This window comes from Salvelinus alpinus, chromosome 1 (assembly GCF_045679555.1).
Source record: "Salvelinus alpinus chromosome 1, SLU_Salpinus.1, whole genome shotgun sequence".
NCBI lineage: Eukaryota > Metazoa > Chordata > Actinopteri > Salmoniformes > Salmonidae > Salvelinus > Salvelinus alpinus.
Genome location: NC_092086.1, coordinates 17407714 through 17433228, shown reverse-complemented (window position 1 = coordinate 17433228; position 25515 = coordinate 17407714). Strand labels below are relative to the sequence as shown.

General features: G+C 40.9%; 1 protein-coding gene across 6 annotated transcripts in view; it reads left to right on the top strand.

The window, feature by feature from the left end:
* LOC139571184 (NLR family CARD domain-containing protein 3-like) overlaps positions 1-25515 on the top strand; it is a 61211-nt gene that overhangs the window by 17942 nt on the left and 17754 nt on the right. The window contains exons 5-14 of one of the 6 annotated variants that reach the window (XR_011674260.1): positions 3451-3677; positions 3834-5634; positions 5970-6143; positions 8722-8895; positions 10529-10702; positions 11689-11862; positions 14543-14716; positions 15030-15076; positions 15693-16927; positions 16980-17157. Coding sequence is in view for 5 of the 6 variants with exons in the window: in XM_071393841.1 (XP_071249942.1) it covers positions 3451-3677; positions 3834-5634; positions 5970-6143; positions 8722-8895; positions 10529-10702; positions 11689-11862; positions 14543-14716; positions 15030-15076; positions 15693-16414 (3667 nt within the window). In the remaining variant the exon portion in view is untranslated. Of the gene's footprint in view, positions 1-3450; positions 3678-3833; positions 5635-5969; positions 6144-8721; positions 8896-10528; positions 10703-11688; positions 11863-14542; positions 14717-15029; positions 15128-15692; positions 17158-25515 lie in introns of those variants that run through there. The other 5 variants (XM_071393841.1, XM_071394215.1, XM_071394136.1 and 2 more) reach the window with 5 other exon arrangements.

The following is a 25515-nucleotide window of genomic DNA, read 5'->3' as shown; positions in this document are numbered from 1 at the left end:
TTTTTATTACATTTTTACATACTGAGACAAGGACCGGCCAAACCCTTCCTACCGGCCAAACCCTCCCTAACCCGGACGACGCTATGCCAATTGTGCGTCGCCCCACGGATCTCCCGGTTGCGGCCGGCTGCGACAGAGCCTGGGCGCGAACCCAGAGACTCTGGTGGCGCAGCTAGCACTGCGATGCAGTGCCCTAGACCACTGCGCCACCCGGGAGACAATTCCTACTACTACTACTACTACTACCACCACTACTACTACTACCAATTCCTACTACTACTACTACTACTACTACTACCACCACTACTTCCTACTACTACTACTTGATGGATTCCTCTCACAGATATTGATTTTACAACTGATATTGATTATACAACTGATCCATGTGTAACAGTATAACTTTAGTACGTCCCCTCGCCCCGACACGGGCGCGAACCAGGGACCCTCTGCACACATCAACAACAGTCGCCCACGAAGCGTCGTTACCCATCGCTCCACAAAAGCCGCGGCCCTTGCAAAGCAAGGGGCAACCCTACTTAAGTCTCAGAGCAAGTGACGTAACTGATTGAAATGCTAGTAGCGCGTACCCGCTAACTAGCTAGCCATTTCACATCCGTTACACTCACCCCCCTTTCAACCTCCTCCTTTTCCGCAGCAACCAGTGATCCGGGTCAACAGCATCAATGTAACAGTATAACTTTACGTCGTCCCCTCGCCCCGACACGGGCGCGAACCAGGGACCCTCTGCACACATCAACGGTCGCCCACGAAGCATCGTTACCCATCACTCCACAAAGGCCGCGGCCCTTGCAGAGCAAGGGGCAACCCTACTTAAGTCTCAGAGCAAGTGACGTAACTGATTGAAATGCTAGTAGCGCGTACCCGCTAACTAGCTAGCCATTTCACATCCGTTACACATGGTAAGAACTGAAAAGTCAAGATTGTCATTTATCATGAAGATATTTCCATGGATTAACAAACCCATCTACAAATCAATCTAGTTCTTTGTTCCATTCTGATCATTAAAACATTCATGGTGTTACTGGAGGTACATCTACTGTAAATGTCAAGGTCCTGATTCATACTGTATGACTCCAAACATCACTAAGGTCCTGATTCATACTGTATGACTCTAAACATCACTAAGGTCCTGATTCATACTGTATGACTACAAACATCACTAAGGTCCTGATTCACACTGTATGACTACAAACATCACTAAGGTCTTGATTAATACTGTATGACTCTAAACATCACTAAGGTCCTGATTCATACTGTATGACTCTAAACATCACTAAGGTCCTGATTCATACTGTATGACTCCAAACATCACTAAGGTCCTGATTCATACTGTATGACTCCAAACATCACCAAGGTCCTGATTCATACTGTATGACTCCAAACATCACTAAGGTCCTGATTCATACTGTATGACTCCAAACATCACCAAGGTCCTGATTCATACTGTATGACTCCAAACATCACTAAGGTCCTGATTCACACTGTATGACTCCAAACATCACTAAGGTCCTGATTCACACTGTATGACTCCAAACATCACTAAGGTCCTGATTCATACTGTATGACTCCAAACATCACTAAGGTCCTGATTCATACTGTATGACTCCAAACATCACTAAGGTCCTGATTCATACTGTATGACTCCAAACATCACTAAGGTCCTGATTCATACTGTATGACTCCAAACATCACTAAGGTCCTGATTAATACTGTATGACTCCAAACATCACTAAGGTCCTGATTCATACTGTATGACTCTAAACATCACTAAGGTCCTGATTCATACTGTATGACTCTAAACATCACTAAGGTCCTGATTCATACTGTATGACTCCAAACATCATTAAGGTCCTGATTCATACTGTATGACTCCAAACATCATTAAGGTCCTGATTCATACTGTATGACTCCAAACATCACTAAGGTCCTGATTCATACTGTATGACTCTAAACATCACTAAGGTCCTGATTCATACTGTATGACTCCAAACATCATTAAGGTCCTGATTCATACTGTATGACTCCAAACATCACTAAGGTCCTGATTCATACTGTATGACTCTAAACATCACTAAGGTCCTGATTCATACTGTATGACTCTAAACATCACTAAGGTCCTGATTCACACTGTATGACTCTAAACATCACTAAGGTCCTGATTCATACTGTATGACTCTAAACATCACTAAGGTCCTGATTAATACTGTATAACTACAAACATCACTAAGGTCCTGATTAATACTGTATGACTCTAAACATCACTAAGGTCCTGATTAATACTGTATGACTCTAAACATCACTCAACTTTCTTATAGTTCTTCCAGAGGATCAGTATTACCTGTCTGTCTGTCTGTCTGTCTGTCTGTCTGTCTGTCTGTCTGTCTGTCTGTCTGTCTGTCTGTCTGTCTGTCTGTCTGTCTGTCTGTCTGTCTGTCTGTCTGTCTGTCTGTCTGTTCTGCCAAAGGATCAGTATTAAGATATGCAAGTCTCTCTCTTTTTTCTCTGTAGTGGATGGTCTACTCTGTTAGAGGATCAGTATCTCTCTCTCCTTTATCTCTGTAGTGGATGGTCTACTCTGTTAGAGGATCAGTATCTCTCTCTCCTTTATCTCTGTAGTGGATGTTCTACTCTGTTAGAGGATCAGTATCTCTCTCTCCTTTATCTCTGTAGTGGATGTTCTACTCTGTTAGAGGATCAGTATCTCTCTCTCCTTTATCTCTGTAGTGGATGGTCTACTCTGTTCGAGGATCAGTATCTCTCTCTCCTTTATCTCTGTAGTGGATGGTCTACTCTGTTAGAGGATCAGTATCTCTCTCTCTCTTTTATCTCTGTAGTGGATGGTCTACTCTGTTAGAGGATCAGTATCTCTCTCTCTCCTTTATCTCTGTAGTGGATGGTCTACTCTGTTAGAGGATCAGTATCTCTCTCTCTCCTTTATCTCTGTAGTGGATGGTCTACTCTGTTAGAGGATCAGTATCTCTCTCTCCTTTATCTCTGTAGTGGATGGTCTACTCTGTTAGAGGATCAGTATCTCTCTCTCTTTTATCTCTGTAGTGGATGGTCTACTCTGTTAGAGGATCAGTATCTCTCTCTCTCCTTTATCTCTGTAGTGGATGGTCTACTCTGTTAGAGGATCAGTATCTCTCTCTCTCCTTTATCTCTGTAGTGGATGTTCTACTCTGTTAGAGGATCAGTATCTCTCTCTCTTTTATCTCTGTAGTGGATGGTCTACTCTGTTAGAGGATCAGTATCTCTCTCTCTTTTATCTCTGTAGTGGATGGTCTACTCTGTTAGAGGATCAGTATCTCTCTCTCCTTTATCTCTGTAGTGGATGGTCTACTCTGTTAGAGGTTCAGTATTAATATCTACATTATTTGAGAAATAGCAGTGAAGGATCACAATGTCTATGTTTTTATAATGTTCTTTCAGCTCTCTGCCAGAGGATCAGTCCAGGTGTGCAGTGTGTGAGCAGGTGCAGAGGGATCCAGTCTCTATCACCTGTGGACACAGGTTCTGCAGACAGTGCATCACCAGATACTGGGAGAAACCTGCTCCTTCGGGAGACTATGACTGTCCTCAGTGTAGAAAGAGATCCAGAACACGTCCTGTACTACAGCACCTGAGTGAACCCAATGATGCAAGAGGCTCTGAAAACAGTAATACCACTTAGAGACAAGTCAATACCTCAATATGATTTAAATGTAGTTAACTACAATAATAGAGATAATATAAGTTACTGTAGTTGTGAAGGCCCACTTTTCATCCTGTCAATGAATGTGTCTGATACACGTCCTTTTACACTTCCCTTGTAGTGGATGACAGCCTGCAGAGAGCCATAGTAAACCACAAAGACAGTCTGACAAGGAGGTATGAATGTGTGATAGAAGGTATGGAAAAAGCAGGGAATCAAACTCCCCTCAACAGGATTTACACAGAGCTCTACATCACAGAAGGAGAGAGTGAAGGGGTTAACAATGAACATGAGGTGTGGCAGCTAGAGACAGCATCCAGGACACCAACCTCACATGACACAGCAATCCACTGCAATGACATCTTTAAACCCTTACCTGGCCAAGAGAGAAGCATCAGAACCGTGCTGACGAAGGGCGTCGCTGGCATCGGAAAAACTGTCTCTGTGCAGAAGTTCATCCTAGACTGGGCTGAAGGGAAGGCAAACCAAGATGTCAATATCATATTTCTGCTTCCTTTCCGGGAGCTGAACTTGATCAAAGATCTCCAGTACAGTCTTCTCAGACTTTTAAATGTGTTCCACACAGAACTAGACATAGGCAATGCAAATAAACTCACTGCCTGTAAAGCTATGTTCATCTTGGATGGTTTGGATGAAAGCAGATTTCCATTGGATTTCCAGCATATTGAAATGATGTCTGATGTCACACAGGCATCGTCTGTTGATGTTCTGCTGACAAACCTCATCAAGGGAAATCTGCTTCCCTCTGCTCTCCTCTGGATAACTACTCGACCTGCAGCAGCCAATCAGATCCCTTCAGGGTGTGTTGACCAGGTGACAGAGGTACGAGGGTTCAATGACCCACAGAAGGAGGAGTACTTCAGGAAGAGATTCAGTGATGAGGACCTGGCCAGCAGAATCATCTCACACATAAAGACATCAAGGAGCCTCCACATTATGTGCCACATTCCAGTCTTCTGTTGGATTTCTGCAATAGTCCTTGAACACATATTGAGTATAGACAAGAGGAGAGAGATGCCCACGACTCTGACTGAGATGTCCATACACTTCCTGCTCATTCAGACCAGCCTGAAGAACCAGAAGTATCATGGAAGAGATGAGATGGATCAAGAGGAGCTCATGGAGTCAGATAAGGAAATTCTTCTAAAGCTGGGTAAGCTGGCATTTGAGAATCTGGAGAAGGGTAATCTCATGTTCTATGAAGAAGACCTGAAAGAGTGTGGCATTGATGTCAAAGAAGCCTCAGTGTACTCAGGATTGTGCACACAAATCTTTAAAGAAGAGTCTGTGTTATTTCAGAGAGTGGTGTACTGCTTTATTCATCTGAGCATTCAGGAGTTTCTCTCAGCTGTCTACATGTACCATTGTTACACAACCAAGAACATGGATGAACTGAAGCCCTTCCTCAAGAGAAAGTCTAGAGCCGCGTCTGAAGAGCTAACCTTGCATGACCTGCTGAAGAGTGCTGTGGATAAAGCCTTGGAGAGTAAGAATGGACACCTGGACCTTTTTGTCCGCTTCCTTCATGGCATGTCACTGGAGTCCAATCAGAAACTCCTACGAGGTCTGGTGACACAGACAGAAAGCAGTCCAGAGAGCGTCCAGAAAACGATCCGATCCCTTAAGGTGATGCAGAGGAAGAACATCTCCCCTGAGAGGTGCATCAATCTCTTCCACTGTCTGATAGAGATGAAAGACCATTCAGTACAGGAGGAAATCCAAGAGTACTTGAGGTCAGAGGACAGATCCAAAAACCTCACACTTGCTCACTGTTCAGCGTTGGCCTACATGCTGCAGATATCAGAGGAGGTTCTGGATGTGTTTGACCTGAAGGAATACAAGACATCACAGGAGGGTCGTAGGAGACTGCTCCCAGCTGTGAGGCACTGCAGGAAAGCTCTGTAAGTATTCATGTAAATATCGCATACCAGAATAAATTGTAGTTACAGCAGCATTTTCATTGGCTGACTGGCTCTGTAAGTACTCATGTGACTATCCCTCAGACCAAACTTTACTGTATGTAGGAACAACAGCATTTTCATTGGCTGACTAAACTTTCTATCAGCTGAAAACTTTTACAAACTATAATACAAACGGATCAGAAAAGTTGTAGCATTGAGCCATGTATGCACGGCGTTACACATTATTCGTTCACGGCAAACAGTGTGAGCAGGGAAAGCTAAGCGTAACATTTTAATACAACCTGTCTGTCATTGTTTTTACTCTGTATTGACAGACTCACTGGCTGTAAACTCACAGACACGTCCTGTGAAGTGTTGCTCTCAGCTCTCAGTTCAAACTCCTCACACCTGAGAGAGCTGGATATGAGTAACAATGACCTGAACGATTCAGGAGTGAAGCTCCTCTCTGCTGGACTGGGGAATCCCCACTGTAAACTGGAGACTCTGAGGTCCGTATTGTTGTATTTGGTCAACAAGTGATAACTGTTCACCAGATCCACATGTGTTTACCAGGCACACATAGTCCTCACCATATGTGTTTGGACAGTGAAGCTTACTGTTAAAAATGTGGTGCTCCAGCATTTTGGATTTGAGATGTTTGATATTAATGTTTGATATTAGGCGACAGTACAGAATGTCACTTTTTATTTGAGGGTATTCATAAATTGCTGTTTGACCGTTTAGAAATGATGGCACTTCATGTATCTAGTTCTCCCATTTGAAGAAGTACCAAATATTTGGACAAAATAGTAGTAGTATTTGGTCCCATATTCTTTGCCTGCAGTGATTACATCAATCTTGTGATTCTACAAACTTGTTGAATGTATTTGCAGTTTGTTTTGGTTGTGTTTTGGATGATGTTTTTCCCAACAACTGAATGGTGAATAATGTCCTGTCATTTTGGAGACACTTCACTTGTATTGTAAGAATTGAAGATGTTTCTGAACACTTCTACATTCATGTGGATGCTACCATGATCATGAATAATCATGAATGAATCGTGAATGATGATGAATGAGAAAGTTACAGAGGCACAAAGATCATACCCCCCTCTGTTATTGGTAATGGTGAGTGGTTAGCATGTTTTGTTTTAGCCTCTGTTATTGGTAATGGTGAGAGGTTAGCATGTTTTGTTTTAGCCTCTGTTATTGGTAATGGTGAGTGGTTAGCATGTTTTGTTTTAGCCTCTGTTATTGGTAATGGTGAGAGGTTAGCACGTTTTGTTTTAGCCTCTGTTATTGGTAATGGTGAGAGGTTAGCATGTTTTGTTTTAGCCTCTGTTATTGGTAATGCTGAGAGGTTAGCACGTTTTGTTTTAGCCTCTGTTATTGGTAGTGCTGAGAGGTTAGCACGTTTTGTTTTAGCCTCTGTTATTGGTAATGGTGAGAGGTTAGCATGTTTTGTTTTAGCCTCTGTTATTGGTAATGGTGAGAGGTTAGCATGTTTTGTTTTAGCCTCTGTTATTGGTAATGGTGAGAGGTTAGCACGTTTTGTTTTAGCCTCTGTTATTGGTAATGCTGAGAGGTTAGCTCGTTTTGTTTTAGCCTCTGTTATTGGTAGTGCTGAGAGGTTAGCACGTTTTGTTTTAGCCTCTGTTATTGGTAATGCTGAGAGGTTAGCACGTTTTGTTTTAGCCTCTGTTATTGGTAGTGCTGAGAGGTTAGCACGTTTTGTTTTAGCCTCTGTTATTGGTAGTGCTGAGAGGTTAGCACGTTTTGTTTTAGCCTCTGTTATTGGTAATGCTGAGAGGTTAGCACGTTTTGTTTTAGCCTCTGTTATTGGTAATGGTGAGAGGTTAGCACGTTTTGTTTTAGCCTCTGTTATTGGTAATGCTGAGAGGTTAGCACGTTTTGTTTTAGCCTCTGTTATTGGTAGTGCTGAGAGGTTAGCACGTTTTGTTTTAGCCTCTGTTATTGGTAGTGCTGAGAGGTTAGCACGTTTTGTTTTAGTCTCTGTTATTGGTAGTGCTGAGAGGTTAGCACGTTTTGTTTTAGTCTCTGTTATTGGTAGTGCTGAGAGGTTAGCACGTTTTGTTTTAGTCTGTTATTGGTAATGCTGAGAGGTTAGCATGTTTTGTTTTAGTCTCTGTTATTGGTAGTGCTGAGAGGTTAGCATGTTTTGTTTTAGCCTCTGTTATTGGTAATGCTGAGAGGTTAGCATGTTTTGTTTTAGCCTCTGTTATTGGTAATGCTGAGAGGTTAGCATGTTTTGTTGTAGCCTCTGTTATTGGTAATGGTGAGAGGTTGGCATGTTTTGTTGTATCCTCTGTAACTTTCTCACTCATTATTATTCATGATTCATTCATGATTTTTCTTAATCATGGCATTATCAGGATTAATTTAGTAGTGTTTAGAAACATATTATCTACTCACTTAGACAGAAGATTAATCCAGTCATTATCCACCATTCAGTTACTATTGGTCAAAACATAACCCAAAACACAACCACAACAAACTGCAAATGCAAACAATGAGTTTGGGACCAAATACTAAACTCATGACTACTTTAATACACTATAAGTGAATTGATCAGAATACGTATGACTTCTTCAACTGGAGGGACTAGATACATAAAGTGCTTTCATTTCCAAAGGGTGAAACAGATATGTATGAAAATACCCTCAAATTAAAGGTGACATTATATACTGTCACATCATATGAAACATTTGATCTGAAATCCAAAATGCTGGAGTATAGAGCCACATTTAAAATGTTAGCTTCACTGTCAAAATAGATATGGTGTGGACTGTATACTCAATTCAATCTAAATCTGATACCTCACTTTCTGTCTTTTGACTGATACTGTTTTTTAAACTGGTCTGGTCAGTCTACTCAAATATTTGTACTATACATGTTTCTCTCCTCAAGCAATAGATTGATCATTTATGAAAATTATATATTAATTTATGAATACATATGTCAGGTTTCAGGACAGTGATAAATCTAAATATGTTGAAAAAATATACTGCCACTATTTTCACCACCAAATAATAGCAGTGTGATTTTAATATGATTTGACTCTTTGCAGACTGTCAGGCTGTCTAGTCACAGATGAAGGCTGTTCTTCTCTGGTCTCAGCTCTGAAGTTAAACCCCTCACACCTGAGAGAGCTGGATCTGACTAACAATGACCTGAAGGATTCAGGAGTGAAGCTCCTCTCTGCTGGACTGGGGAATCCCCGCTGTAAACTGGAGACCCTGAGGTCAGTATTCCTGTAATTGGTCAACAAGTGATAACTGTTCACTAGTTCCACATGTGTTTACCAGGCACACATAGTCCACACCATATGTGTTTAGACAGTGAAGCTTACAGTTTTACATTTGGTGCTATGCTCCAGTATTTTGGATTTGAGATAAAATGTTTCATAAAAGACGACAGTACAGAACGTCACCTTTTATTTGAAGGTATCCATACATATCTGTGTTACCATTTACAAATGAAGCACTTTATGTATCTAGTCCCCCCATTTGAAGAAGTCATAAGTATTCTGACCAATTAACTTAAAGTGTATTAAAGTTGTTAAAAGTTTAGTAATTGGTCCCATATTCTTTGCCTATAGTGATTACATCAAGCTTCTGACTCTACAAACTCGTTGGTTGCATTTGCAAATAGTTTTGGTTGTGTTTTGGATGATGTTTTTCCCAATTGACACTGAATGGTGAATAATGTCCTGTCATTTTGGAGTCACTTCACTTGTATTGTCAGTAAGAATAGAAGATGTTTCTGAACACTTCTACATTCATGTCGATACTACATTAATTATGAATAATCATGAAAAATCCTGAATGATGTTAAATGTTACAGAGGTACAATGATCATACTCCCACACCCCCCTAAAAAACAAAACAATGCTAACCTCTCCCCATTACCAACAACAGTAGAGGTTTGCATTGTTTTTTGGGGGGTGGGGGTGGAGTATGATCTGTGTGCCTCTGTAACTTTCTCATTCAACATCATTCATGATTTGTATTAATCATGTTGCCATCAGGATTAATTAAGTAGTGTTTAGAAACATGTGATCTACTCACTAAGACAGAAGATTAATCCAGTCACCATTCAGTTACTATTGGTCAAAACATAACCCAAAACACAACCAAAGCAACTGCAAATGCAAGCATCGAGTTTGGGACCAAATACTAAACTCATGACTACTTTAATACACTATAAGTGAATTGATCAGAATACTTATTACTTCTTCAACTGGGGGGACTAGATACATAAAGTGCTTTCATTTCCAAAGGGTGAAACAGATATGTATGAAAATACCCTCAAATAAAAGGTGACATTATATACTGTCACATCATATTTTATTTATTTATTTATTTAACCTTTATTTAACTAGGCAAGTCAGTTAAGAACAAATTCTTATTTTCAATGACGGCCTAGGAACAGTGGGTTAACTGCCTTGTTCAGGGGCAGAGAGACAGATTGGTACCTTGTCAGCTCGGGGATTCGAGCTGAAACATTTGATCTGAAATCCAAAATGCTGGAGTATAGAGCCACATTTAAAATGTTAGCTTCACTGTCAAACTAGATATGGTGTGGACTGTATACTCAATACAATCTAAATATGATACCTCACTGTCTGTCTTTTGACTGATACTGATTTTTAAACTGGTCTGGTGTGTCTACTCAAATATTTGTACTTTACATTTTTCTCTCTTCAAGCAATACTTTGATCATTTGTCATTTCTAATAATGATAAGTTCATTTATTAATATATATGGCAGGTTTCAGGACACTGATATATCTGAATATGTTTAAAATATACTGCCACTCCAATTTCACCACCAAAGAATAGCAGTGTGATTGTAATATGATTTGACTCTTTGCAGGCTGTCAGGCTGTCTAGTCACAGAGGAAGGCTGTGCTTCTCTGGTCTCAGCTCTGAGGTCAAACCCCTCACACCCGAGAGAGCTGGATCTGAGTAACAATGACCTGAAGGATTCAGGAGTGAAGCTGCTCTCTGCTGTACTGGGGAATCCCCACTGTAAACTGGAAACTCTGAGGTCAGTATTTCTGTAGTTGGTCAACAAACAAATGCCAAACTCACCTGTTATTGGTAATGGTGAGAGGTTGGCAGGTTTTGTTGTAGCCTCTGTTATTGGTAATGGTGAGAGGTTAGCATGTTTTGTTGTAGCCTCTGTTATTGGTAATGGTGAGAGGTTAGCATGTTTTGTTGTAGCCTCTGTTATTGGTAATGGTGAGAGGTTGGCAGGTTTTGTTGTAGCCTCTGTAACTTTCTCACTCATTATTATTCATGATTCATTCATGATTTTTCTTAATCATGGCATTATCAGGATTATTTTAGTAGTGTTTAGAAACATATTATCTACTCACTTAGACAGAAGATTAATCCAGTCATTATCCACCATTCAGTTACTATTGGTCAAAACATAACCCAAAACACAACCACAACAAACTGCAAATGCAAGCATCGAGTTTGGGACCAAATACTAAACTCATGACTACTTTAATACACTATAAGTGAATTGGTCAGAATACTTATGACTTCTTCAACTGGAGGGACTAGATACATAAAGTGCTTTCATTTCCAAAGGGTGAAACAGATATGTATGAAAATAACCTCAAATTAAAGGTGACATTATATACTGTCACATCATATGAAACATTTGATCTGAAATCCAAAATGCTGGAGTATAGAGCCACATTTAAAATGTTAGCTTCACTGTCAAACTAGATATGGTGTGGACTGTATACTCAATACAATGTAAATCTGATACCTCAATGTCTGTCTTTTGACTGATACTGTTTTTTAAACTGGTCTGGTCAGTCTACTCAAATATTTGTACTATACATTTTTCTCTCCTCTAGCAATAAATTGATCATTTCTAATAATGATATATTCATTTATGAATAGATATGTCAGGTTTCAGGACAGTGATAAATCTGAATATGTTGAAAAAATATACTGCCACTATTTTCACCACCAAAGAATAGCAGTGTGGTTTTAATATGATTTTACTCTTTGCAGACTGTCAGGCTGTCTAGTCACAGAGGAAGGCTGTGCTTCTCTGGTCTCAGCTCTGAAGTTAAACCCCACACACTTGAGAGAGCTGGATCTGAGTAACAATGACCTGAAGGATTCAGGAGTGAAGCTGCTCTCTGCTGGACTGGGGAATCCCCACTGTAAACTGGAGACTCTGAGGTCAGTATTCCTGTAGTTGGTCAACAAGTGATAACTGTTCACCAGATCCACATGTATTTTCCAGGCACATGGTCCACACCATATTTGTTTGGACAGTGAAGCTTACAGTTTTAAATTTGGCTCTTTGCTCCAGCCTTTTTGATTTGAGGTAGATTGTTTCATAATAGGCGACAGTACAGAATGTCACCTATTATTTGAGGGTATTCATACAATCACAACACAAAAGTATGTGGACACCCCTTCAAATTAGTGGATTCAGCTATTTCAGCTGCTCTGGTCAACTGTAAGAGCTGTCATTGTGAAGTGGAAATGTGTAGGAGCAACAACGACTCAGCCGCGAAGTGGTAGGCCACACAAGCTCACAGAACAGGACTGCTGAGTTCTGAATCACGTAGCGCGTACAAATTGTCTGTCCTCGGTTGCAACACTCACTACCGAGTTCCAAACTGCCTCTGGAAGCAACGTCAGCACAATAACTGTTTGTCTTAAGCCACACACAAGCCTAAGATCACCATGCGCAATGCCAAGCGTCGGCTGGACTAGTTTGAAGCTCGCCGCCATTGGACTCTGGAGCAGTGGAAACGCGTTCTCTGTATGATGATGGTAGCCTAGTTGTTAGAGCGTTGGGCCAGTAAACGAAAGGTTGCTGGATCGAATCCCCCGAGCTGACAAGGTAAGAATCTGTCGTTCTGCCCCTGAACAAGTGTTGGAGGAATTAGATAATTCCTCTGATGTACTCATTAATTAAATTCAATCTGTCTATTTATAAGAATTTGTAAGATACTTATTAATATAAAATAGACAGGATACAGTCTTATTAAAATTAGATAATAGTATTTATTCTCGGAGCACGCTCCCATTTGACCATAAACAACAGGTTTATATACAAGATATGACGTCATAGGTTACAGAATAAATCTCCTTGTCCTGACAAATAGAAAACAGGTTCAAAAGTTCATTCCAACTTCCCAGCGCACACACATGACACACAATATAATCTATTCTCCTGAAGGCTCACTATAATTTATTACCACTTTAGCAGACAACTCAAGATAATGGAAGACCTAAAACGTTACCCACAGCCTTATCTAAACACCTCAGGGCTAAGTTGGGTCAGTTCAACCATAGTTTAACGACCCTTTCTGTTTACTTTATAACCCACAGCTCAAATCTCTTTTCACCAGGCGTGCAGAGTTCAATTAGTTGTAGCTTTATCTAAATTTAGAAATTGTTTTATTAATTATCAACAAAATTCCTAACAACAAGGCAGTTAACAAACTGTTCCCTGAATGGCTGTCATTGTAAATAAGAAAGTGTTCTTAACTGACTTGCCTAGTTAAATAAAGGTTAAGTTTAAAAAATGAATCTGACATTCTACTAATCTGGGTTTGGCGGATGCCAGAAGAACGCTACCTGCCCGAATGCATAGTGCCAACTGTAAAGTTTGGTGGAGGAGGAATAATGGTTTGGGACCCTTAGTTCCAGTGAAGGCAAATCTTCTACAGCATACAATGACATTCTAGACAATTCTGTGCTTCCAACTTTGTGGCAACTGTTTGGGGAAGGCCCTTTCCTGTTTCAGCGTAACAATTTACATTTTTACATTTTTTGTCATTTAGCAGACGCTCTTATCCAGAGCGACTTACAGTAGAGTGCATACATTTTATTACATTTTTTATTTTTTATTTTTTTATTTTTTTAATGACATTTTTTTCACATACTGAGACAAGAATATCCCTACCGGCCAAACCCTCCCTAACCCGGGCGACGCTATGCCAATTGTGCGTCGCCCCACGGACCTCCCGGTTGCGGCCGGCTGCGACAGAGCCTGGGCGCGAACCCAGCTCAGCCTGGGCGCGAACCCAGAAACTCTGGTGGCGCAGCTAGCACTGCGATGCAGTGCCCTAGACCACTGCGCCACCCGGGAGGAATGCCCCCGTGCACAAAGCGAGGTCCATGCAGAATAGGTTTGCTGAGATCGTTGTGGAAGACTGGGCTGCACAGACCCTTGATATCAACCCCATTGAACACCTTTGGGATGAATTGGAACACCGACTGCGAGGCAGGCCTAATCACCCAACATCAGTGCCCAACCTCACTAATGCTCTTATGGCTGAATGGAAGCAAGTCCCTGCAGCAATGTTCCAATATCTAGTGGAAAGCATTCCCAGAAGAGTGGAGGCTGTTATAGCAGCAAAGGGGAGACCAACTCCATATTAATGCCCATGATTTTGGAATGAGATGTTCGACAAGAGCAGGTGTCCACATACTTATGGCCATGTAATGTATCTGTGTTACTGTTTAGAAATGAAAGCACTTGATGTATCTAGTTCTCCCATTTGAATAAGTCTTAATAATTTGGACATAATCACTTATATTGTATTAAAGTAGTCAAAAGTTTAGTATTTGGTCCAATATTCCTTACCCACAGTGATTACATCAAGCTTATAGACTGGTCTGGTCAGTCTACTCAAATTTTTGTACTACAGTATACATTTTTCTCTCAACAAGCAATACTTCGATATTTTGTCATTTCTAACAATGATACATTAATTTATGAATAGATATGGCAGGTTTCAGGACACTGATCTATCTGCAAATGTAGAAAAAATATACTGCCACTCCAATTTCACCACCAAAGAATAACAGTGTGATTTTAACATTATTTTACTCTTTGCAGACTGTCAGGCTGTCTAGTCACAGAGGAAGGCTGTGCTTCTCTGGTCTCAGCTCTGAGGTCAAACCCCTCACACCTGAGAGAACTGGACCTGAGCTACAATCACCCAGGAGACTCAGGAGTCAGACTGCTCTCTGCTGGACTGGAGGATCCACACTGCAGACTGGAGAAACTCAAGTATGGTTTATGTCAATGTTCATATCAGCCATGTTTGAGTTATCAGGCTAGTTAAGACAAACATGCTTACCACCACTTGGACAAAGTTATATGATGACTGTGTGTGTATGTGTTCGTGTGTGTGTGTGTGTGTGTGTGTGTGTGTGTGTGTGTGTGTGTGTGTGTGTGTGTGTGTGTGTGTGTGTGTGTGTGTGTGTGTGTGTGTGTGTGTGTGTGTGTGTGTGTGTGTGCACGTGTGTGTGTGCACGTGTGTGAATGCTTGAGTTCACGTGTATCACTCAATGACTGTCTGTTCTTCTGCTTACCGCTACAGTGTGGAACATGGTGGAGAGCACACAATGAAACCTGGGCCTAGAAAATGTGAGTGTTGACTGCTGTGAAGAATATGACTAAGAATAAGTCCTAATTCAAGTTAAGTCAAAGGCCACCATCATTACTTACTTGTTCATATTAAATATCAGCTGTAGTTCTACAGAATCAGAAATCAGGGACACCAACGTTTACAAAGAGTTTCTTTGACAATGTGTGTGTCTGTGTGGCATGTTCATGTTACTTTAGAGGGTGTGTGTGTGTTCATGATGTGTACAAGTGCATGTGTGTCCAGTGTGTGTGTGTGTGTGTGTGTGTTCAGGATGTGTGTGTGTGTTCATGCATGCATACAGATGTGTGTGTGTGTGTGTGTGTGTGTGTGTGTGTGTGTGTGTGTGTGTGTGTGTGTGTGTGTGTGTGTGTGTGTGTGTGTGTGTGTGTGTGTGTGTGTGTGTGTGTGTGTGTGTGTGTGTGTAATTAATGAGAATAAGTGTGTTTTATATTACCATACAGTATAACATATGATCATTCAACAAGTCTCACAATACTTTAACTTCTCCTTTTGATACCTAGAAACGTCTAGATTAAATTAATTAATGAAAAGTAAGTTAACATTCTAATGTGAATGATGATGATTTCTAATATTGTGTCTGGTTTCATCCATCAGATGGTTGTGATCTCACACTGGACCCAAACACAGTAAACAGACTCCTCTCTCTGTCTGAGGAGAACAGAAAGGTGACGTGTAGGAGAGAGGAGCAGCCATATCCTGATCACCCAGAGAGATTTCAGGACCATAAACAGGTGCTGTGTAGAGAGGGTCTGACTGGGCGCTGTTACTGGGAGGTAGAGTGGAGTGGGAGAGGGGAGGCAGAGTGGAGTGGGAGAGGGGAGGCAGAGTGCAGTGGGAGAGGGGAGGCTGAGTGGAGTGGGAGAGGGGAGGCTGAGTGGAGTGGGAGAGGGGAGGCAGAGTGGAGTGGGAGTATGGCTCTTATAGGAGTGACATATAAAGGAATCAGCAGGAGAGGATGGCGCAATGACTGTGATATTGGATACAATGACAAGTCCTGGAGTCTGAATTGCTCTGGCAACAGTTACTCTGCCTGGCACAATAATAATCACACTACCATAGCCGTTCCCTCCTCCAGCTCCCACAGAGTAGGAGTGTTTCTGGACTGGCCAGCCGGCACTCTGTCCTTCTACAGAGTCTCCTCTGACACACTGACCCACCTGTACACATTCCACACCACATTCACTGAGCCCCTCTATCCAGGGTTTTATGTTTGGTATAACACGTCAGTGTCCCTGTGTCAGGTGGTCCCTGTGTCAGGTGGTCCCTGTGTCAAACACAACATGATGTTTCCCTCTAATCCTGGTCATGTTCAGTAAGACACACTGGAGCAACAATGTAGAATATCTCTCTGGTGTGTAAACATATGATTGTAAATATTCATGAATACACACCATTGAAGTTGACAGACATTGTCAACTAGAGTCATTCATTAATAGAATGAATCACCACACTGTGTTGTAAAAACTGGTTTCATTTAGAAATCATTGATCTTGTTGTTATTGGGCTTCTTGGTGTTTGTAAATATTGTTGTCTGTAGAATGTTTCTTTGTCAAATTCTTGACACAACAATCTTGTTTCTGTATAAACTCAATTCCACTGAATGAAATGTACATGTGACAGAAGTGACTAATAAAGTTTAATCAACCAGATGAAAGAAGAGAGGTGTAAATGTTTTAATATTGATCAGAGTATTGTAGTACACTGAATGAATGTACAGTGTGGTGGCAGAATTGGTGTGAGCTGTTGTATCTTCTAAAAGGACATGTTCTGTGATGGACTGTGATGTCATGCCTTTCATAGAGTCCTGGTATGTCTCACCCTAACACAAGGCCATTATGTCTCACCCTAACACAAGGCCATTATGTCTCACCCTAACACAAGGCCATTGTGTTCCGGAACTTTCGCTTGTATAAAATAACTGTTGTATAACAATGTGATTGTGTTATTACCTCCCACTCTAGAAGGGACATGTAACCTTTTACTCTTTGAGCTCCTTCCCTGTGAAATCAGATCTCCCTCGCAGCTGCTTGATTAAAGGTTTTTCTATTATACAATGAAATAGTCTCTGCCTTGATCTTTGAATCGTGACCCGGATGAGAGCGATGTGACTTTTGACCTGTTTCACTTGGCTTGGACCCAGACATCTCCATGGCCACAACTAAAAAAGGTATTCAAAAATCTCTGTCTGTTTTCCAGCCGAGTGGTGAAAGATCTCTTGCCCTCCTCCTCATTTATGTCTAACTGCCGATGAGCAACGATACGTTTTATCTATAATTTCTCTTCATTATTTCTCTTCATATGACAAGGATTGAAAAGGATTTGCCAGTAGATTGTCGACGTGATTCATGATGAAGACTGCTAGCTAAGACTTTGAAAGTATGATGTTGACGTGATCAGTCTAATCAAAGCTACGGTAGATATGTGATTTGACGCCATTTTATCTGTGGCCAATGACCTTGAGCCTTCTTGGATGGGAACTTCTAATGTAAGTCTATGGGGCTTGAATTTTCAAGCTCTACCTGTAAATTTTGCGGTGATGTAGTGTCCCCATAAGTGAGAGAACATTGTGTCAATCACGGCACAACTAGAGAACATTATCAACCCCTATGCTCCTTATGTTCCGCTGGCTGCCCCACCACCATAGAAAGCACTAAACTATGCTGAATTACCTGCAATTTGGAGCTGTCATACTTAATTAAGAAAGCAAAAAAGAGACCATGTTTGTATGCGGCTTTATTAACTCAATTATTATTAGTATTTTTTACATTGTTTGCAAACTGATATGTGACACATATTAATGTCAAAAGAACATGCAAAACATTCAAAACAATATAAAACAAATCTCTGGAATGGGTAGGTGTGTCCAAACTTTTGACTGGTACTATATATACAGTTGAAGTCGGAAGTTTACATACACTTAGGTTGGAGTCATTAAAACTCGTTCTCAACCACTTCACACATTTCTTGTTAACAAACTATAGTTTTGGCAATTTGGTAAGGACATCTACTTTGTGCATGACACAGGTAATTTTTCCAACAATTGTTTACAGACAGATTATTTCACTTATAACTCACTGTATCACAATTCCAGTGGTGATCCTAACTGACCTAAAACAGGGATTTTTTTACTAGGATTAAATGTCAGGAATTGTGGAAACTGAATTTAAAACCTCTTTGGGCTAGGTGGGACGGTAGCGCCAAATTCAAAATACAAAATTCGTAATATTAAACATTCATGAAAATGCAAGTGTTATACATCAGTTAAAAGCTTAACTTCTTGTTAATCCAGCCGCTTTGTCAGATTTCAAAAAGGCTTCACGGCGAAACACCATGCGATTATCTGAGGACAGCGCCCCGCATACAAATGCATTAACCTTTACAGCCCAGGTATTCCGCTAGCGGAACCCCCCCCCACTTTCCACTGAAAAGGCAGCGCGCGAAATTCAAAAAATATTTTTTTGAAATATTTAACTTTCACACATTAACAAGTCCAATACAGCAAATGAAAGATAAACATCTTGTGAATCCAGCCAACATGTCCGATTTTTTAAATGTTTTACAGCGAAAACACCACGTATATTTATGTTAGCTCACCACCAAATACAAAAAAGCACAGACATTTCTTTCACAGCACAGGTAGCTTGCACAAAACCGACCAAATAGAGATAGAATTAGTCACTAACCAAGAAACAACTTCATCAGATGACAGTCTTATAACATGTTATTCAATAAATCTATGTTTTGTTAAAAAAATGTGCATATTTCAGGTATAAATCATAGTTTTACATTGCAGCTACAATCACAAATAGCACCAAAGCAGCTAGAACAATTACAGAGACCAACGTGAAATACCTAAATACTCATCATAAAACATTTATGAAAAATACATGGTGTACAGCAAATGAAAGACAAACATCTTGTGAATCCAGCCAATGTTTCAGATTTTTTAAGTGTTTTACAGCGAAAACACAATATAGCATTATATTAGCTTACTACAATAGCCAACCACACAACCGCATTCATTCGCAAAGGTAGCGATAGCGAAAAAACCAGCAAAAGATATAAATGTATTCACTAACCTTCACAATCTTCATCAGATGACAGTCCTATAACATCATATTACACAATACATATATGGTTTGTTCGAAAATTTGCATATTTAGAGCTGAAATCCGTGGTTATACATTGTGAAAACGTAACAACTTTTTCCCAGAATGTCCGGATATATTTCTGACACTCACCTAATCTGACCAAATAACTTATCATAAACTTTACTAAAAAATACATGTTGGACAGCAAATGAAAGATACACTAGTTCTTTAATGCAACCGCTGTGTTAGATTTTTAAAAATAACTTTAGTACGACATACAGCTTACGTTATAGCGAGACAGCGCCCAAAATCAGGGCGGAAAATATTACTAATCATTTTCAACAGAAATACGAAATAACATCATAAATGGTTCCTACTTTTGCTGAGCTTCCATCAGAATCTTGTACAAGGGGTCCTTTGTCCAGAACAATCGTTGTTTGGTTTTAGAATGTCCTTTTCTCCTGTCGAATTAGCAACCAAAGCTAGCCAAGTGGCACGAAGCTGTCCATCATCACCAAACGCAGTGAACGGAAAAAGCCAAAACTCCCGATAAACTTTCAATAATCTGATAAAACTATATTGAAAAAACATACTTTACGATGATATTATCACATTTATCAAATAAAATCAAAGCCGGAGATATTAGCCGTCTATAACGAAAGCTTTTCAGAAGCCAATGCTGATGTCCTTCCCGCGCCTTGCTGAACAAGGACATTTGGGGTCATGTCATTCCAAGAGCTCTCGTTTGACCTCAGATCAAGCTATACACCCCATTTCACCTCTCACTGCCTGTTGACATCTAGTGGAAGGCGTATGAAGTGCATGTATATCCATAGATTTCAAGCAAATGAATAGGAAGGCCCTGGAACAGAGCCTCGATTTCAGATTTTTCACTTCCTGACAGGAAGTTTGCTGCAAAATGAGTTCTGTTTAACGGTTTTAGAAACTTGAGAGTGTTTTCTATCCAATAGTAATAATAATATGCATATTGTACGAGCAAGAATTGAGTACGAGGCAGTTTAATTTGGGAACGATTTTTTACAAAGTGAAAACAGCGCCCCCATATCCCAAAGAGGTTAAACATTTTTCAACCAAGCAGAGGCGTCACAAAAGTCAGAAATAGCGATAAAATAAATCACTTACCTTTGAAGATCTTCCTCTGTTTGCAACCCCAAAGGGTCCCAGCTACATCACAAATGGTCGTTTTGTTTGATAAAGTCCTTCTTTATATCCCAAAAAAGTCAGTTTAGTTGGCGCGCTTCATTCAGTAATCCACCTGTTTCCCTTGTTCAACATGCAGACAAATGAATCCCAAACGTTACCAATAAACTTCATCCAAACAAGTCAAACAACGTTTCTAATCAATCCTCAGGTACCCTGTTATGTAAATAAACGATACAATTTAAGACGGAGAATAGTATGTTCATTACTGGAGATAAATAACGAACTGCGCACCCTCACCGACGTGCACCACAAAACTACAGCCAAAATGGGAGCCACCTAGAGTGTAGAATTTGCCAAAACAAAATCCATATAAATCCGGTTCTACTCACAACCTACACCGGCATATGCGAACTGTGCACCCAACTGTGAAGCTAGCTGTAGCAGAGCTTCGAGAATCTAGCGGGCCTGCTAGTGATAGTGGTGGAGCCAGCACCTCCACACGTGGAGATGTATCCACTCAGTCAAGTAGGCCTAATCCATGACCCACAACAACGCAGTCTTCTATAGACCAGTTTATGCCAAACGTCTATGTCTGTAGCAAAACTAGGCCAAATTCTGTTTTGGTTTTCTATGATTTTGTATTTCTATGTTTTGGCCGGGTATGGTTCTCAATCAGGGACAGCTGTCTATGATTGGGAACCATACTTAGGTAGCCCTTTTCCCTTCTTTCTTTGTGGGAAGTTAACTTTGTTTGTGGCACATAGCCCTTAAGCTTCACGGTTGTTTTATATTGTTTATTGTTTTTGTCGGCGTCATCCTAATAAAAAGGAATATGTACGCTCACCACGCTGCGCTTTTGTCCTCTTCATTCGACGACTGTGACACTAGTACTATCTTAAGGAGCCAAGACAAATGCACTGTAAGACGTTGATACCCAGGGATAACGTGTCTGTCATGCCCTGACCTTAGCAATCCTTTTTATGTCTCTATTTTGGTTTGGTCAGGGCGTGAGTTGGGGTGGGTATTCTATGTTTTGTTCTATGTTGTCCTTTTCTATGTGTTTGGCCTGGTATGGTTCCCAATCAGAGGCAGCTATCAATCGTTGTATCTGATTGAGAACCATACTTAGGTAGCCTGTTCCCACCTGTGTTTGTGGGTAGTTGTTTTCTGTTTTCTGTATTGCACCGTGCAGAACTGTTCGTTTGTCGTTTTGTTGTTTTGTTCAAGTGTTTCGTATTTATTAATAGCAATATGGACACTTACCACGCTGCACCTTGGTCCTCTTCTCCTTCTCCCAACGACGTTCGTTACAGAACTACCCACCACCAAAGGACCAAGCAGCGTGTAATGGACTCCTGGACATGGGAGGAAATATTGGACGGCAAGGGACCCTGGGCACAGCCGGGAGAGTATCGCCGTCCGAAAGCGGAGCTGGAGGCAGCTAGAGCGGAGACACTACAAGGTAACCTGCACGAGAGGCAGCCCCAGAATTTTTTGGGGGGGGCGGGGACACAGGGAGATTGGCGGAGTCAGGTAGGAGACCTGAGCCAACTCCCCATGCTTACCGTGGCGAGAGAGTGACTGGGCAGGCACCGTGTTATGCGGTGAAGCGCACGGTGTCCCCAGTGCGCACGCATAGCCCGGTGCGCTACATAGCAGCTCCTCGAATCGGCCGGGCTAGAGTGGGCATCTGGTCTCCAGTGCGTCTCCTCGGCCAGGGGTATACTGCACCAGCCCTACGCATGGTGTCCCCGGTTCGCCAGCACAGCCCAGTGCGTCCTGTTCCAACTCCCCACACTTGCCGGGCTACAGGGGGTATCCAGCCAGGACGAGTTGTGCAGGCTCATTGCTCGAGACCTCCAGTGCGCCTCCACGGCCCAGTGCATCCAGTGCCTCGGCCAAGGACAAGGCCTCCTGCATGTCAACCCAGCCTGGTGAGTTCTGTGCCTGTGCTAAGCCCTAACCCTCCTGCATGTTTCCCCAGCCTGGTGAGTCCTGTGCCTTCTCCCAGAGCCAGGCCTCCTGTGTGTCTCTCCACTCCAGTGATGATCCATGGCACGAAGCCTCCAGTGATGATCCATGGCACGAAGCCAGTGATGATCCATGCCACGAAGCCTCCAGTGATGATCCATGGCACGAAGCCTCCAGTGATGATCCATGGCACGAAGCCTCCAGTGATGATCCAGGGAATGAAGCCTACAGTAAGGATCCATGGCACGAAACCTCCAGTGAGGAGTTATTGTACGAGGCCTCCAACGAAGGCCGTCAGTGTTCCAGAGTAGATAGTGTTCCAGAGTAGAGAGTGTTCCAGAGTAGAGAGTCCTCCAGAGTAGAGAGTTTTCCAGAGTAGAGAGTGTTCCAGAGTAGAGAGTGTTCCAGAGTAGAGAGTGTTCCAGAGTAGAGAGTTTTCCAGAGTAGAGAGTGTTCCAGAGTAGAGAGACACACAGTAGCAACTGTAATTGAGTACTGACAGTGTCTGCTGTGGCAGGTGGGAAGGTGCAAATTACCTGAAAAATATCTAATTTCTCAATGTTCTAATCTCTCAATCTCAAAGTGCACCAAATTCATGCATTTAGCTGTTGAAATGCCCCGGACCCCAATACTGACTTTGGGCTAAGCCCCCAATGTCTTCAAATCCTAGAAAAGCCCCTGGACGGGCTTCACTCCAGTCACAGCTACAACCACCACCACCGACTACCACTACCTCTGAGAGAGAGTAACTTCTACCCCTGGGGAGAGAGGAGTTTCTACCCCTGGAGAGAGAGGAGTTGCTACACCTGGAGAGAGAGGAGTTGCTACCCCTGGGGAGAGAGGAGTTGCTACCCCTGGGGAGAGAGGAGTTGCTACCCCTGGGGAGAGAGGAGTTGCTACCCCTGGGGAGAGAGGAGTTGCTACCCCTGGGGAGAGAGGAGCTGCTATTAGGAGAAACTTCAACCCTGCTCGGGAAATGCTTGCCAGGAGCTTTAGTGACGAATGTTTGGCAGGAGCTTCAGTGGCGAAGACTGCTCAACTTGCTGATGTTTCACAATATGCCATGGTTGTCTCAGTAACCAGGTCCCAACCCAATTGGACACTTATGGGAGATCCTGGAGCGGCGCCTGAGACAGTGTGTTCCACCACCATCAACAAAACACCAAATTACGGAATTTCTTGTGGAGGAATGATGTCGCATCCCTCCAATAGAGTTCATGACACTTGTAGAATGTATTTCAAGGCGTATTTACACCAAGGAGCATTATTCTGGCGGCTCATGGTGGCAAAACGCCCTATTAAGACACTATGTTGGCGTTCACTTTATTTTGGCAGTTACCTGTAGGTGTATGTCGCTCATCGCTGCAATTCATCTGTTGTTGTACTTTATGCTGGTCTACATTGACATAGATCTGTTGTTGTACTTTATGCTGGTCTACATTGACATAGATTTGTTGTTGTACTTTATGCTGGTCTACTTTGACATAGATCTGTTGTTGTACTTTATGCTGGTCTACATTGACATAGATATGTTGATGTACTTTATGCTGGTCTACATTGACATAGATCTGTTGTTGTACTTTATGCTGGTCTACATTGACATAGATCTGTTGTTGTACTTTATGCTGGTCTACATTGACATAGATCTGTTGTTGTACATTATGCTGGTCTACATTGACATAGATCCGTTGTTGTACATTATGCTGGTCTACATTGACATAGATCTGTTGTTGTACTTTATGCTGGTCTATATTGACATAGATCTGTTGTTGTACTTTATGCTGGTCTACATTGACATAGATTTGTTGTTGTACATTATGCTGGTCTACATTGACATAGATTTGTTGTTGTACATTATGCTGGTCTACATTGACATAGATGTGTTGTTGTACTTTATGCTGGTCTACATTGACATAGATCTGTTGTTGTACTTTATGCTGATCTACATTGACATAGATTTCATACAATCATGTCTCTTACATACATTCTAATGCCACAAATGAAAGTTTCATTGATGAGTCAGTTGGTACTAAAATATTATATTTCTTGGAACTTTTGAGCCAATGATATGGTTCTGTACATTTCTGTTTAATTTAGTAAATGTTTTATTTGTTCCATTGGTTGGTTGTGTCTGTATGTGCGTGCTTGCGAGAGAGAGAGAGAGAGAGAGAGAGAGAGAGAGAGAGAGAGAACAGGCAGAACCTGATATGTAAATTAGTTGAGCAAACAAAAGTATCTTTCGATGACCGAATGATCATTCCAGACTCTGCTTCTGTTGAGAACAATTAAAGGTAAGACGACGATTGTTATGTGTATTCATATAGTTGATGATATTGTTATGTGTATTCATATAGTTGATGATATTGTTATGTGTATTCATATAGTTGATGATATTGTTGTGTATATTCATATAGTTGATGATATTGTTATGTGTATTCATATAGTTGATGATATTGTTATGTGTATTCATATAGTTGATGATATTGTTATGTGTATTCATATAGTTGATGATATTGTTATGTGTATTCATATAGTTGATGATATTGTTATGTGTATTCATATAGTTGATGATATTGTTATGTGTATTCATATAGTTGATGATATTGTTATGTGTATTCATATAGTTGATGATATTGTTATGTGTATTCATATAGTTGATGATATTGTTATGTGTATTCATATAGTTGATGATATTGTTATGTGTATTCATATAGTTGATGATATTGTTATGTGTATTCATATAGTTGATGATATTGTTATGTGTATTCATATAGTTGATGATATTGTTATGTGTATTCATAGAGTTGATGATATGTTATGTGTATTCATATAGTTGATGATATTGTTATGTGTATTCATATAGTTGATGATATTGTTATGTGTATTCATATAGTTGATGATATTGTTATGTGTATTCATATAGTTGATGATATTGTTATGTGTATTCATATAGTTGATGATATTGTTATGTGTATTCATATAGTTGATGATATTGTTATGTGTATTCATAGAGTTGATGATATGTTATGTGTATTCATATAGTTGATGATATTGTTATGTGTATTCATATAGTTGATGATATTGTTATGTGTATTCATATAGTTGATGATATTGTTATGTGTATTCATATAGTTGATGATATTGTTATGTGTATTCATAGAGTTGATGATATTGTTATGTGTATTCGTATA